Source organism: Carettochelys insculpta, chromosome 8, assembly GCF_033958435.1.
Source record: "Carettochelys insculpta isolate YL-2023 chromosome 8, ASM3395843v1, whole genome shotgun sequence".
NCBI classification, from domain to species: domain Eukaryota; kingdom Metazoa; phylum Chordata; order Testudines; family Carettochelyidae; genus Carettochelys; species Carettochelys insculpta.
In genome coordinates, this window is record NC_134144.1 from 66,649,255 (window position 1) to 66,664,404 (window position 15,150).

General features: G+C 42.4%; 1 protein-coding gene across 4 annotated transcripts in view; it reads left to right on the forward strand.

Moving 5' to 3' along the window:
- The window catches only part of IQCB1 (IQ motif containing B1), a 45,661-nt gene that overhangs the window by 22,703 nt on the left and 7,808 nt on the right, over positions 1-15,150 (forward strand). For all 4 annotated transcript variants that reach the window (XM_075001260.1, XM_075001257.1, XM_075001259.1 and 1 more), the window contains exons 9-11: positions 1,283-1,392; positions 11,996-12,138; positions 13,805-13,953. In XM_075001260.1, the coding sequence (XP_074857361.1) occupies positions 1,283-1,392; positions 11,996-12,138; positions 13,805-13,953 (402 nt within the window). The remainder of the gene's footprint in view (positions 1-1,282; positions 1,393-11,995; positions 12,139-13,804; positions 13,954-15,150) is intronic.

The window sequence follows — 15,150 nt, forward strand, 5'->3', positions numbered from 1 at the left end:
TCAGCACTGATAAGTAGAGCATTGTGCAGATATAAAGTCTGTATCCGCATCTTCATCTGCAAAAATGATCCAATGGATATCCGAATCTACATCTGTGGATGCATATACCTGCAAATGTAAAGGTGATATTTGCAAACTTGCAGGATTCTGTATACAAAATTTATATCTGCCTCTGCAAAACTGAGCCATGGATAGCTGCATCCACTAGTGTTCCCTGTAAGCTGAGCACTTGGAGCCAGGAGAGATTCAGTTGCTGCCCTGCTGATTAACAGAGCACCCACAGCTGTGTGTTTCTACTGGTGGTGCATATTTGTGTATAAAATTTCTTCTGCTCATGGATAGAAAAAATGAGAGGGAACATTGCCTTCCACATCCACGGATGTGATACCTGCAAATATAGAGCAGGTATCTGGATTTGCAGTGCTCTGCTGATAAGGCCTCAACTGGAGTATTGTGTCTATTTCAAGAAAGATGTGGCCAATTAGAAAAAGTTCAAAGGAAAGCAACAAAAATGATTAAAGGTCTAGAAAACATGCCCAATAAGGAAAGTTGAAAATAAATCAGTTTATTTAGGCTGGAGAAGAAAAGGCTGAGAGGAGACATCATAACAATAATTAAGTTTGTAAAAAGTAGTTGTAAAGAGGAGGGTGATGATGGATTATTCTACTTAACTACTGAAGACAGAATGAAAAGCAATGGGCTTAAATTGCATCAAGGGAGATTTAGACCTTAGGAAAAACTTCCTAACTGTAAGCGTTATTAAGCTTAAGCCCTAGACAAATTATCTGTAGAAGTTGTGGCATCTTCATCATTGTAGATTTTTAAAAACTGGTTAGACAGTCACTTGTCATCTGTGGTCTAGCTTAGATAATACTTAAATCCCACCTCAGTTAAAGGGACTGGATTAGACTACCTACTGAGGTCCAATCCAGTCCTGTGACTTTATGATTGAAACGTTAGCTGTAGTATTTTCCCAGCTGTCTTACACTTATAAAAGACTTTTAGCTGATGGATTTGTTCTCTGAAGTTGCTTATGTACCACATATGGAAAACTGAATCAGTTGAACAAAGCAGCTGCCCTGGTTATAAATATAGGGTCCATGTTAATAATTTATTTATGGGAGTATAATTTTACCCAAGTATTTGAAAATAGTGAATTACAGGGCATGTGAAAACTGAAGTCAAATTTGACAAAACACTGAGCTTATTCTAAATGAGCAAATAGTAATACAAAGTTTTATATGTGCTGGGAATATATTGTCAACTATTTCATTAATTTCAGAGATTGCATCAAGCAGCTTCTTTAATTCAGGCTGTGTGGAGGGGATTTCAAACCAGAAAAAGATTAAAGATGCTTCCTAAAGCGGTGACTGCCTTACAAAGAAGTTTCAGGTAAAAAACATCCTTTTGTAAGCAGGATTCAGGAAAATAAGGTGTTTACTCTCAGAAACCACTATGCTGGACACAGTGTATGAACAAACGGAATAGATTTTTCGACATAACAAAATTGTACCTAATATTGTTCTTAACTGTATTTAAATATGTATGAATCATTTATGAATTATAACAGAAACTGCAACACATAGCAACAACATCTAGAATGGCCACAAATACCTTTAGAGTTTTCTGTCTTTTTGAGCACTAGATTACCTCACTTGGTGGGTTTATTTAGTCTTCACCATCTACTTGTTGTTGCAGTAAGTGTATCTGCTTGGGCTCAATGAACATGCAGGTGTTTTTTTAAAAACCTCAAAGAACTGCATATTCCTGTACACGTTTTGTATAATATGTCTGACAATCTTCAGAAGGAAAAAATAATGGTAACGAACGAAGTTGCTAAGGGCTGTATCTCAGGTCTGGCCAGCGAACCCAGGTATGAGATCTAGGACACCTGTTTCTTCTCACAAAGAATGAAACTCAAATCAGTGTTGTTTTTATCTGGCGAGATCATGATTTAAGGTGTGAATAAATCAGGCACCTGGCAAACATATGCAATAGACAGTCTCTGCCCCCCAGAAGCTAACAGTCTGCTTTTGGAAATATCATGAAGGATGCCAAGGGGAACAAAGAGATCTCTGACTGCTGACAGGTGGCGTGTGTATGTTGGCTTCAGACCAGAAAGCATGGTTGTGACAGACACTGCACTCCCATGCTTTATGGAAAATGGGTTATGAATATAAATATGAATAATGCAGAGATGTTTTGAACAAAATATGTCTTGTGACCTATTGTTTTCAATGTTATAACTTGCTGAATCTGTAAATCCTATTTTTGTGCATGTAATCATTTTTGTAGTTGGAGTTATAAGTATTGTCTACCTATTTGTATTCCAAATGTTTGTCTCCTGGAAGACCTTAGCAGAAGGTGTGACTACTTTATTGCTTGTGAGGGGATAGCAATAATTAGCCAGCAAAGGGCCTTTAATGAGTGTCAGCCCCCATCTGAGGGACTTGGCTGTAAACATGCAATCCAGCAGACAGACTACAGTTGATTGCCTAAAAAAGGACTTAGACAGGTGACCTGCTCATGTGATGTTCTCTATTTTAGAGTATACTCTTACGCCAGTATTTCCCACCAATTTTATTTGGCCATGGAACCCTTTTAAAGTCAAAGAATTTTGCGGTGCCCCATTACCAGGCTTTAATCCCCTCGGCCCCCTAACCTGCCCCCCATCTCCAGGCTTTACCCACCACAGCCCCCCATCCCACACACTCAGCCCCGCATCCCTAGGCTTAACCTGCCTCAGCCCCAAACCCAGCCCCTGGGACTAACCCATTCATGGTGCTAGCTGGGGAGCCTCTGCTGGGCGGCATTGTGCACCTGGCAAAAGGAAGGCTAGTGTGGAGGTGTTCTACTAGTGGGGTGTGTCCGCTCAGGCAGTGGGGCGAGTGAGGGGCTCTCTGAGGCTCCCTGCCCAGCTGCCGCTGAAATAATGGAACTAAATTCAGTTGGTTTAACGGACAGACCCCTCCTGCTGCCCTGCCAGCTGTTAAACCAATTAAATTTAGTTTTGCTGTTTCAGTGTCGGCAGTGCAGAGAGCCACAGAGGAGCCAGCTATTGCAATGGAATTTTCTTGCAGAACCCTTATTTTCACTCCTTGGAACCCTGGGGTTCTGCAGAACATAATTTCAGAAACACTGTCTTACACAGAGAACAAGGGAATTCCCTTCACAGGGAAAAGGTATAAAGATGGTCCCCAGGGCTCCTCCATCTTTTGTCTTCAGCGTGCTTTGGAAATTGCCTGATACACTCTAAGAAAGACTGTCTTTCTTAGAGTCTGTTCTGGTATGGCTATGTCTGAAGAAGTGGGTCTGTCCCATGAAACCTCACCTAATAAATTATTTTGTTAGTCTTTGAAGTGCTACTTGACTGCTTTTTTGTTCTAAGAAAGACAGAGATCTTTATTGGAGACCCAGTTCATGATATGATCATTTCTGACCTAAAGATACATAGGCAGCTAGTGGGGGTTTAGGGTAAGAACTCACAAGTAACCAGGTTTTTAGGAGAAGAGCTGTAACTATGCATTTCAAGTTGGTGACTCATTTGTATCTGTTTGTTCTTTATCTATAAGTACTTATCTTACTGTTCTGCTTAATAATAACTTTTGTTTATAATCAAGCCCAGTGTAAATTATTGTTACCTGGAGAGGGCTACCATTGTTCACAGCTCCCTTTCTCTGATAAAGGGGGATTACTTAATAAGCCCTCCCTGTGCAAATCTTTTGCACAGTGACAGACAGATTTATTTGGAATTTTGATCCCTTCTGGGGGTTGATTTTTCTGGATGCTGGGCCCCAGAACTGCATCCACCCCGGGCCAGCACATCAGAGAACATCTCAAAAGGTCTTCTGTGACTGCACCTCATCACAATGGTCATTATTTCTATTCAGTTAGTTTGTACAGTAGACCCTGATCAGGGACCAGGTGCACTGGGCACAATATTATAAAAATACAATCACGCTGCAAAATGTTTAGTCTAATTCAAATTCTACCTACAGTGTTAAGCCAAAAAGTGAGAATACTGCTTGAGCTATGTAATGGGTTAGATCACACGGCATGTTTTTTGGGGGGGTAAGGCAAAAGGCTATATTTATTGATAATGTAACATTATTTTAGCATATGCATATAGTGCACTGTACCCACATACTCTCTCACATGCCCAAACTGCCTTGTCGAAGTTATAGTTACCAGTTTGTTGCTCACATTCATTTACTGACCAGGTGAATTAATGTAGGGAGCAGGTGCTCCAAGCTTGACAAGATGAGACCCGAAGATCCATGCAAGACACGCTATCTTTTATGGGACTTTTCTTCTATTCATGTCTATATGCTGTGCCCTGTAAGCTCTTAATCGGCCACAATCAGTTCATGTAACATCTGTTTATCTGGCAGTTGTTTTTCATTGTCATCTGGTATCAGTCTGTTGGTGCTTCTTTTCTAGTGTTGTTTCAAGCTGTGTTATATGTCTTAATTATGGGTCATCATCAATAACCGTGGGCTCAGCGCCTGTTGGTGTCTGATGCCTCGCTCACCACTTCCTTCCATCTTTCCCAGTCCAGAGCGGACTGGCTTAGTTTTTGTAGACTAGGTGCTTGCCTTTAAATCCAAGGCCATCTGTCTGTCCTACATGTGTCTACCTTTTACCAAGGGCCCATATGATAATGTCTTGGCTCCCCCAAGTCTTTAACTCCTGCTTTGGCCATCTGGATGCTGTGGTAAACTTCAGGTTTTTCTCTCTTCAAATATTCACATTCCTTTCCCATTCACTCAGTCATTCCCCCTTCCAAAGACTACATAATTGCTTTCCAGAGGCAGGGGGATAGAATTCCCTTTGTTAGGTAGTCGATCTAATTTTAATACAAATTTTGTTTGTACAAACCTTTAATTATTATCTCTTTCACACCACAACCTATATTCTAGTTATTCCTAAGAGCAACAGTGTGATCATACTAAATCACAGGGATCCTTCTGATCATCCTGCCTTAATATCAGATACAGACACAGTCTGCCTGATGCATCTCTAGCAAAGCTCATTCCTTTCTGCTAACCAGAGATATGCACTTTGATTACTCCCCCTCAGGTAAGTATTATTTACAGTGGGCTCGATGATAAACAAAAGTTTGATTTAAGCGATTGCAAATGAAAAGAGACAGCTCAAAGTAAGTTAGTAAATTAAAATAAACAAAAGACACCAGCTAATTCTAATACACTAAGAAACTTGCTAAATGCAAATTTATCCTAAACAGTTGTGCCTATCTCAAGTAAAATGCTTCAAGTCAAAGTTGATTTTTATTTTGGCCTGGGTCTACAGCTTTTCAGGTTCTTTAGAGTTCTTTGTTTCAGGTTGCTTCAAGTGTATCCTCTTAGGCTGGACAAGGCAGTTTCAAAGAGCAGCTCTAGACAAAGACCTGCATGCTTTCCATTTCTTAAATAAACTTTCCTCCGGGGTAGGAACCCTTTGTTCATTCTCCTCATCCCCACTTTTCTTTAATGGAAAAGTACTAGATTCAAGATGGAGTCCAGTACTAGGTGGCACTGTCATATGTTTTTCTAAGACCAACCACATTTTGGGCTTTCAGGGAGGAAAAAAAATAAAAATTCATGGGTCATTGGCTTGAGTTCTGAGGCATTAAGTTCCTAAAGTATCAGTAATGGCCTTTATTAGCACCTTTTAGAATTAAAGCCAGATTCACAGATCATATTTCTAATTTGACATACAAGACCGATACATAAACAAAACTAGGATAGACAGATTCAGAAGATTGCAACTTTAAAAATGTTACGTGACCTGTTTTACATAAAACATCCTTGAGTTATGCATATACATAAACCAAGTTTCATAAAGTGTGGGTAGGGGCCATGATAGACTTCTCCAAGCATTGCTGTTTGAAAGCATCCTAGAATGTCAGTAGACTATGCTTGAAGTACTTCAGCAGTTGGCAGCTGTGACTGTGAATTCAGGGCTTAACTATATTTGTCAAGTTTTGTGAAAACTATGATCTCAGTAACTATGGTTAAATTTAGGTGGGGCTGAAACTCACAGTTTGAGTGTAGTTTCCTTAGAATAACAGCTGGGTATCTCAAAATCTGCTAGCTGTATGCTTCTGAAAGCTGTACGGTTTCAGAAATATTTCTCAGTTTTCACATGCCTTTAACAAATGCTCATCTGCCCTGGAAGTTGGTATGGTTGTCACGAAACCAACTAATCTTGTTACAAAACAAGAAAGCAGTCATGTAGCACTTTCAAGACTAACAAAATAATTTCTTCTTCGAGTGTCCCCATGGGAGCTCCACCTTCGGTGTCAGGCTTGCCCTGGTGCTGCAGCTCAGAGATCTTGATAGCCGTTTTCATCTGGATCGCGCATACATGGGCTCTGACACACTGTTTCGCGCCCTTTCTATTACGTGCACAGTCCGGACTCAGCCAGTGCCTCTCAACTGCCATCGGCTCCAGGTGAAGCTTCTATCTTCTCCTCAGCCTTGACCGTTATTCATCTTCTTTCTCCCTTCTTCGAGTTTATCTGAAATAGAGACTTTTACAGTTAAGAGTTAGAGTTGGAAGTTTAAAGTTTTAAAGTTGAAGTTTTAAATTTTCAATTTGCTTGTTTATCTAAGTCAATGGCTATTACCAGTTAAGCTTCATTGACAAGTCCTGTGGAACAAACGGACTCCTTATCTCTATTTAAGTGACTTTAATTTACATTTTAAAGAAACTGTGATAAGCATTCCAGGCACAGCCAATTTTAAGAAATGAGACACTTGCCTTGAGGCAATGCCCACCTTGGATGGCCATTCTAAATGCATTTGTGGCTTGGGAGAAGGGCATGTTCCACAGAAGTGCCCACAGTGTTCAAGCTTACTACACGGGCCCGGAGGGACAGGGAAGTGCTGCTGTGCATGATACGAGGCCCTCCAGCCTTCTTTCTTTGAGAGTGCTGAGCCCTCCCAAGGTAGCCAGCTCAAGGGCAGAGCACTCTTCTCTGAAGCTGATGTGCGCAAGCGTCCAAGAGCTTCTCTGACTTGATCATTGCCTAGTTTACCCAGAGGAATGACGAGTGAGGCTGAAAGCGCTGCTGAAACGGTCTCTGGAACATCGAAAAAGGCCAAGACCAAGAAAACAATTCTACCAATGGCACTGGCGCACAAAATGGAACCGAGTGGTAGATTGGTTCTGGACCCTCCAAAGGCGGCATCAGTGGTTTCCATACCTCAACATTCAGTACCAACGGCCCCAAATCCAGCAGCACCAGAAGCCCTGGCACCGATGAAGGCACCGACTGTACTGGCACCTGGCCATAAATCGTTGGCACTGACTGTACTGGCACTAACTGTCCTGCAGTCTACCAAGGACTTAACTAAAGCTACAGGTAAAGACCTGAAGCACACCAAGGCTACGTCCAAATTGAAGCACAGGCACGCTCCCGAGCCTTCACCACACTGCTTATTGTCACTGCCTATTTCTGTTACCTTGCAGATATGTGCAGGACGTATTCAATTCCATTGCCATTCTTGCGTTCCTTGTCACCCTATCACAGATTGCTGTCGCCTTCACCATTTTTAAAACCACAGTCTCCTTCTTTGTATGAAGTCGAATGACAGAGCCACTGGGGTAGATGTTCCTCCATATTGCCACCTCCTTTATCCAGGCGCTCACAGTCTTATTCCTCACAAAGCCATGATTATAGGTACCATTCTCATATAGTTGGTACTCGTCTGCGAGGCATGATCACCATCCTTGCTGTGCTAGATCCTGGGACTATGAGACACGTTATTGTTCAGAATGAGATGTGCATGAGTGATGGGAGTCACCAGAAAGATACTCCGAGGCATCCTGGTCTCCCAGCCCATCTTCAGTAGCTCCGCCACCATTGGAGCCTCAGCTTCCATCTCCTCCTCAGGCTGGGGAAGAGGAGACCTGTTTTTCTCACAGACACCCCTCTTAGGCTGTCTTTACCAACTGATTTTTCTTAATCTTCATCTGACCAGACTGTTATTGCTGGTGATACATCTCCTCCTGGTGATCTCAGGGAGTTTCAGGACTTGTTCCGCAGTGTGTCCAGTACACAAGGTGTTAAATTGGTGGAAATCCAAGAGAGGAAGCAAGGGCTGTTTAAACAGCTTGAGGTCCCCGGTTTCCTCAAAGATGGCTATCCCTTTGGGTGAGGCCATTGTGGAAGCAGCTGACAACATATGGCAGACACCAGCTTCCGCTCCTGCTACCAACAAAAAGGCGCATAAGAAATTCATTGTCCCTTCTACTGGTATGGAGTACTTATTCATCTACACTCAGCCAAACTCACTGGTGGTGGAGTCCTCTAAGCAGAGAGCTAAGGTGCCCCAGTACAAGTCCACTGACAAGGATTCTAAGCATCTTGACCTTTTTGGCCAGAAGATTTATTCCTCTTCCGTGCTACTGCTACGAATGGCCAGTTATGTGGCGCATTTGTCGAATCGCCATTTTGACAGTTACTCCAAGCTAACATCGTTAATGGAGTACTTAGCTTTCAGTAGTGGCTTCTTAGAGTCATGTATCATCCAGGAAGGCTGTGCTGCTTCCAGGACCAGTGTCCAGATTGCCCTTGACATGGTTGATACGGTGGCTTGATCTATGGCCACGGCCATAGTTATGAGGAGGGCATCTTGCCTTCAAATTTCAGATGTCAGCAGGGAGCTCCAGAGCAAAGTGGAGGACTTGTCCTTTGACAAGCAAAAACTCTTTGCCGAATCTACAGATGCGGTACTGTACTCCAGCAAGGACTCCCATATTACCCTCAGAACTCTGGGTATGTACATGCTGCCATTTGGGTGCAGACAGTTCAGCCCATATCAAAGAACGTACTCCCAGCTGTTCCAAAGACCGTACCAACTGAGGCAATATGATCAGTCCAGGCCGCCTCAGAGACCGCTGAGGTGTAGGATTAACCAGTCTCATGGCCAGCAGCAGCAGCAAGCGAAACAGAAAGTTTGACAGTGTAGTCGAGAGCTGCATTCCCATCAATGCCATAGTTGCGTCTCCTCCCCTGAAGTTGTTCCAGCACCACTTGCAACCATACCTGGATCAGTGGTTCAGAGTAACAACAGACAGATGGGTGTGAGAAATAGTGTCTTTGGGTTATGTCATCCCTCTTCGAGATCAGAGGAATAATGGGATTTTGATGTTGGTGGAGTCCTTTCAAAAAGGACCCCTGCGTAGATGAGCCACACGGAAGTGAAAAGAGGCAAATTTGAAGTGCCGCGACCGCTGGCATGCTAATGAGGCGCTGAAATGCATTTTCAGCGCCTCATTAGTATTCTTCGATCTGGCCATTAGCATGGCCACTTAGAAGTTTTTGGTAAGTTTAGACGTAGCCACAGTAATATAAAGGATGAGAGTTAGTATAACAGAAACCCATTCATTGCATAGCATACAACTGTGACAGTGTAACACACATACATCTGAGGACTCCGTCTGAGGGCAGACTTTACACTCGTGTGGCTTCCCAACTAGTGGACTTAATAAGGGTTTCTAATGAAAGAAGAGGAATAAGGTTTTGTCATGAGTCGTCCTCTGTGGTGTTCCTTATGACTTCTGATCAAGAGGAATCATGGCCAGTGAGTAAAGCTGCTGCATGGGGAGGCAACCTCCCTAGCCTGTGGTGCTGCCCACACTCCATGCCTGCTCTCCCCCCACTGCCCCACACTCTCCCCACTATCTCCCTTTTCTCTGTGCTCACCCCTTCCAGCCAAATCGCTGAACCCAAATGTAGCAAATGACATTTGGGGGAAAAACACTCTTCTAAAATTTCTTTCTAAAGAAAGTGGAGCATATTTTCCACTGCATGTAGGTTTGTGATGACTGGACGTGTAGAAGGTACCTAATTAAAAGCACTACATTTGGGAATAAATGTCAGTCACAGGTTTTCTGATCTACCTTGGAGTTTGTCAGAATTATTTCTAAATGCTTTGTAGTAAGTCAGGTGTCCTGCTGATTACCACACTGTATATTAGGGAATATAAGATGGAGCCCTTCATTGTTTTTCACTAAGCTGTTCTTTTGGTTTTGTTTTATATATACTGTTACATAAAGAAATCATTCCAGATTACTAAATTTAAACTCACTGAAAATAAGACATTTTAAGTTAACCAATCAGAACAATACAGTGTGTTCATAAGTTAATTGTTTTTTGAAAAATGAACACTAATTTATTTTGTGCAACTTTTCATAAAAAGATAAGTTTACGAACATTTACTCTGTTTATGTTAAAATATGTTTCCAAAGATTTCTGGCACATCAAAGGATTTTATATGTTGGTAAGGTGCTGATTCTGGTGGAGTCGCCTTTTAAAAACAGTTCATCAACTAGCTGGACAAATGAGTTTCTCTTTTATTTCTGACTATCTGGAAGGAAAGGAATGATGTCCCTTTAAGAGCGCTAAAGGAAAGTAGAGCTGGATAGAAGGGACAGGAAGATTTTTGGAAGCAAATTTTTGTATTATAGAAATTAAAATTAAAATGTATATTTTAGATGAGTGGTCTTTTGACGAATTTATTTTTAAAAAGCTATAGGTCTGAAGAGACAGGTTTTTAAGGCTAAAACTGAATACTCAATTGTGCATTTAAATATCTATTCAGGGATTATTTTAGAGATGTGATTTTATAATGTTCAGTCAAAACTAATGAAATATTTAAATTTTAAACTAAGATTCTGTAGCTATCGTTACACACAACTGTTTTGGTCAGTAAACAGGGTTGGCACGTACCTGTTTAAATGGTTTCCTTACCACTGAAATGAAACAAACCAGCAGAAATATAGCACTTTAAAGACTAACAAAATGATTTATTCGGTGATGAGCTTTTGTGGGACAGACCCATTTATTCAGATTAATTTCATTTCCAATACAGACTGACTTATATAAGCACAGAGGACCAAAAAGAAAAAAATTATATAAGTCAATCTGTATTGGAAATGAAATTGATCTGAAGTGGGTCTGTCCCATGAAAGCTCATCACTGAATAAATCATTTTGTTAGTCTTTAAAGTGCTGCATTTCTGCTGGTTTGTTTTGTTGGAGTACAGACTAACACAGCTATCTCTCCATTACTACTGAAATGGCTTTCTCACAGGTTCAATGTCATGTTAATAGGTCTGACAAGCTGGAAATCTTTTCACTTTTAAAGTAACAAACACACTTTGGGGGACAATTTATCAGTCTGCAAGCTGCAACCACCTGCTGTGGGAGCCTTCAGGAATGGTCAGAAGAGGGGACCGGGTGAGCAGTAAGACCCTGGGGAGGCATTGCCTTCCTTTGCCTCTTATACTTGCTGCCTATGAGAAGAATCAGAGCCTTGCTGCTTTTGAGACAATGTAAGACACCCCATCCTAGCCTTCCATCACTAACATTAATGCAGAACAACAACCTGTCAACATTTCCTCTGGTAGTCACTCAGTTATCCAATTTAAGAAAACCAGCCTTAAATAGAAGGGTTGGGGGAGGAGCGAATTATTTTGCAGACAGTAAAGGCACTATCCATGTTTTGTAAAGCACTTGACACTTGCCATATGGTGATGGGCAATTCAGAAATGCATAGCTAGTTTTGTGGATGACTGGAGTCACCAAACTAGAGCCTCAGCAGATGTAAACCAGTATAGCTACGTCAGTTTGTGTGCTGAGAATCTGGCTTACTATGAGCAGCAGTACCTTCAGCAGCACCCTTGTTGCTGGACTGTTATCCCAGGCCATATTATATCCACTGGTTTGACACTAGACTGCATAGCTGGCATAGGTCTGCATACCAAGAGACTTGGTGTTTAGACTGTCAGCATTAGCAGGTCTTAACTTAGTCAGCATTGGGCTTCACAAATCATTTTCAAGGGATCAGCTCAGTTCATTCTAAGAATTTCCTGCCTCACTGCTGGATCATTCAGCTTAGTGAGGAATAGAGATTGGAGATTTGTTCCAAATGTGCCTTTGAGAAATTGAAAGTTAGGCCAATTCTTAGTATGCGTGTCTATTCCAGAATTAAGCGAGAACAAGCATTGGAACATTTAAAGAGGCAAAAAGAAGATGAGACCCTCAGACAGCAATTGAAGCTTCAGAGGCAACGAGCCATGAGGCTTTTTCATGAACGGCAGCTGACTTTACTGGAAGTAGTTCATGCTGGTATGATTTATATTAAACTTTATCAAAAACATTAAGGGCCCAGATTTCCATAAAATAATCTTTTGTACAAATAAAAGTACTTCCCATTGTGGCATGTCTACCTGCAATCTTTGCCCTCTCTCTTTTTATATTGTAAGTGTCTGGTAACTGTCTAAATCAGGGATCTGCAACCAAAACAGCAAGAAGAGCCTTTCCTCCCCCCACATTTGATATAGCACTCAATTAATTAAGAGCCACAATGCATGTGAAAATGACGGTCATTACTAACTGTCAAACCGTAGATTTTGTAACCCCTGTTTTAAGAACAGTGCACACGTTGATTTGTAATGTGATACATATTTACTGCAGGACACTTTCAAACTTTTTACATGTTCTGTTTCCTCAGACTTTATATGTGTGTGTTTGTTTCACTATCTTCCTGATTTTCACTACTGAGCTTTCTTTCTCTCTCTCTCTGGAAGATGCTAGATTCTGAACAATTTCATTTTTGTTTTTGATATCACTGTACAGCTGCGTTGATACTTTGATAAAGCACTCATATATAGTGGCTATCCATGAACAGCTTTCCTCATTTCACAATCTCTTGAGTTGCCACAAAACTAGCCACAGTTATGCTACTTGGTTATTTCACCCATTTAGCAAATGTGTTCGTACTTTGCTTTGCATAGTAAATACTCCATGGCTTTTTTTTGCGGGGGGGCTCTCAAGCTGGATACTGTTCGGCAAGAGTAGTGTGCTTTTTGAGAAAATGCCTCTTGAGGTTTCATTTTTTTTGTTGTTGGCAAATTTCTTATTGCAAATGAGACATAAAGGGAGCCCAACCGAACTCAATGTAAATGTGAAGGACTGATCCATTCACTCTGAAATTCTCTGTTTTGATCTTTGATTCTCCTCTTTTTTGAAGCCATTCCAACCCCACTTTAATCGTGCCAATTTTACTTCATGTTTTATTTCTTAAAATGTGCATTGCCCTTCTTAGCAGGAATGCCACAATCTTCCTTTTGATTTTGAAAAGAGAGAATTTATTAGCAACATGATCAAAAACAGACACAGTATCATATCCCACAATGCACTGCACACATATTAAAGAGGGGAGTTCCAACATTTTGAGATCACATATCGTTTGCTCTTTAGATATAAATTGTTCATTGGGCTTTTAGAAATTCACTGTTTATCAAAAATAATCAGGAGGGTTGTGGGGTTTTTTTTGTTTGTTTCTTTTTTGTTTTTGTTTGTTTGTTTTTAAACTTGCATTTATAGTGTTGGGAGCCACAAAGTCCTTAAAGAGCTGCATGCGGCTCTGGAGCTGCAGGTTGCGGATCCCTGGTTTAAATGTTTCAGAATCTCAGTAATGATACGAAAGACATGGTGGTTTGAAATCTCTTCTCTTTGGAGATATGTGAGGTACAAGAGAGATCCTGTCCCTTTGTGTTCATTAAAGATGCCACAGAGGTGTGCCTATGCTCAGAACTGTACCTCTAGGAGTCCAGGTCCAGATTAATGTGTTGAGGTTTTGATTCAGAAGGAAGAGTGCCACCTACTGTTCCACCAGTGCTATTTGCTGCAGCACCTGACTCTTCTGTGGTGGTTTGTCCTCTAAGGCATGGGTATTCACACCTCACAAGCACAGTTGCATAGTTATGAATTCCTGTTGTTGTTTCCTTAGGTCAGCTGGATAGGCACATTCAGGAAATAGAGGAGAAGGCAGCGTTAACTATCCAGAGACACTGGAGGGGATACAGGGCAAGGAGAAATCTTCATCAACAAAGAGAATCTCTTAAGCAGTATAAGGCCGCTGTCATCATTCAGAGAGCAGTAAGTATATCATCTCTGTACTGGAGCTGGACAAGATTGATTGGATTACTGCAATTCCTTATGAGACTCAACTTATTTACTTCTGTAAATAACATCTTTGCCTGAATTTAGTAATCAAATACACTCATCCCTCTTTTAATGAGTACTTTACTTATGAGTACTTACTCGTACGAGGAACATATATACCTACCTTTATTCACTATATGAGTGAACTTCCCCCACTTATATGAGCAGTGTCCCTGGCCAGGGGGCGGGGAGACCCGCAGCCGTGCAGCTGGCTCAGCTCCAGCCGTGGGGTCCTTGGCTGGGGGCAGAGAGACCCGCAGCTGGAACCTTCTCCCTCCCTTCCCTCAGATGTGCAGCTGCCTGTCAGCCCTTTGGCTGGGGATAAAAGAGGGAGAAGGCTCTTAGCCTGGTTCCCTCCCCTGCAATGGCGAGAGTGTGAATCCCTTGAGCTGATCAGTTTCCCGGCCCCCGCAAGCCATGGGGAGACTGGAACCAGCCTGCCCCTGGTTCCCAGCTCCTGCCACGCTGGGAGCCAGGAAACTGACCAGCCCTGATGGTTCCTGGCTCTACTCCCCTTGCAGGAAAATTCGAGTTCTGCAGGGGTTGCAGGAACAACCCCTGGGTAACTCCAGGGTTTACTGTATTAGACCCCCTGCCTGCCCCACAGACCCCTCCCTTGGCCAGGTTTTAACTGCCCCCCCACAGTCCCAAACTGCCCCCCCCTCCAGCCTTAAACCTGCCCAGCAGCCCCAAACCACCTCCAGCCTTAGACCCCCCCCAGCAGCCCCCAACTGGCCCCAGCTTTACACCCCCCAGCAGCCCCAAACCGCCCCCAGCATTAGACTCTCCTGCAGCCCCAAACTTCCCCCAGTCTTAAACCCCTCCCCCCACATCGCTCAACAGCCCCAGCCTTAGACACTCCTCCTCCTCCTCCCGCAGCCTTGTCACTGGGGCTGCTGGGCTGGGTGGCTCCCCCAGCCCTCCTGCTCCCAGCAATTAACTCCAGTGTTAAGGTTTCAGCACCTAGGCATAAGGTAATTACTATCCCTAGTGACAGAGATAGCTGCCATCTGCAGCAGTTATCGCTATTGATAGCTATCTGCCTGAGGTAGCAGTATTAAGAAATTGCAAATAGCTTCTTTAACAGCCACATGCAGTTGGGAACTGCCCAGCTGGCGACCTTTCACAAAT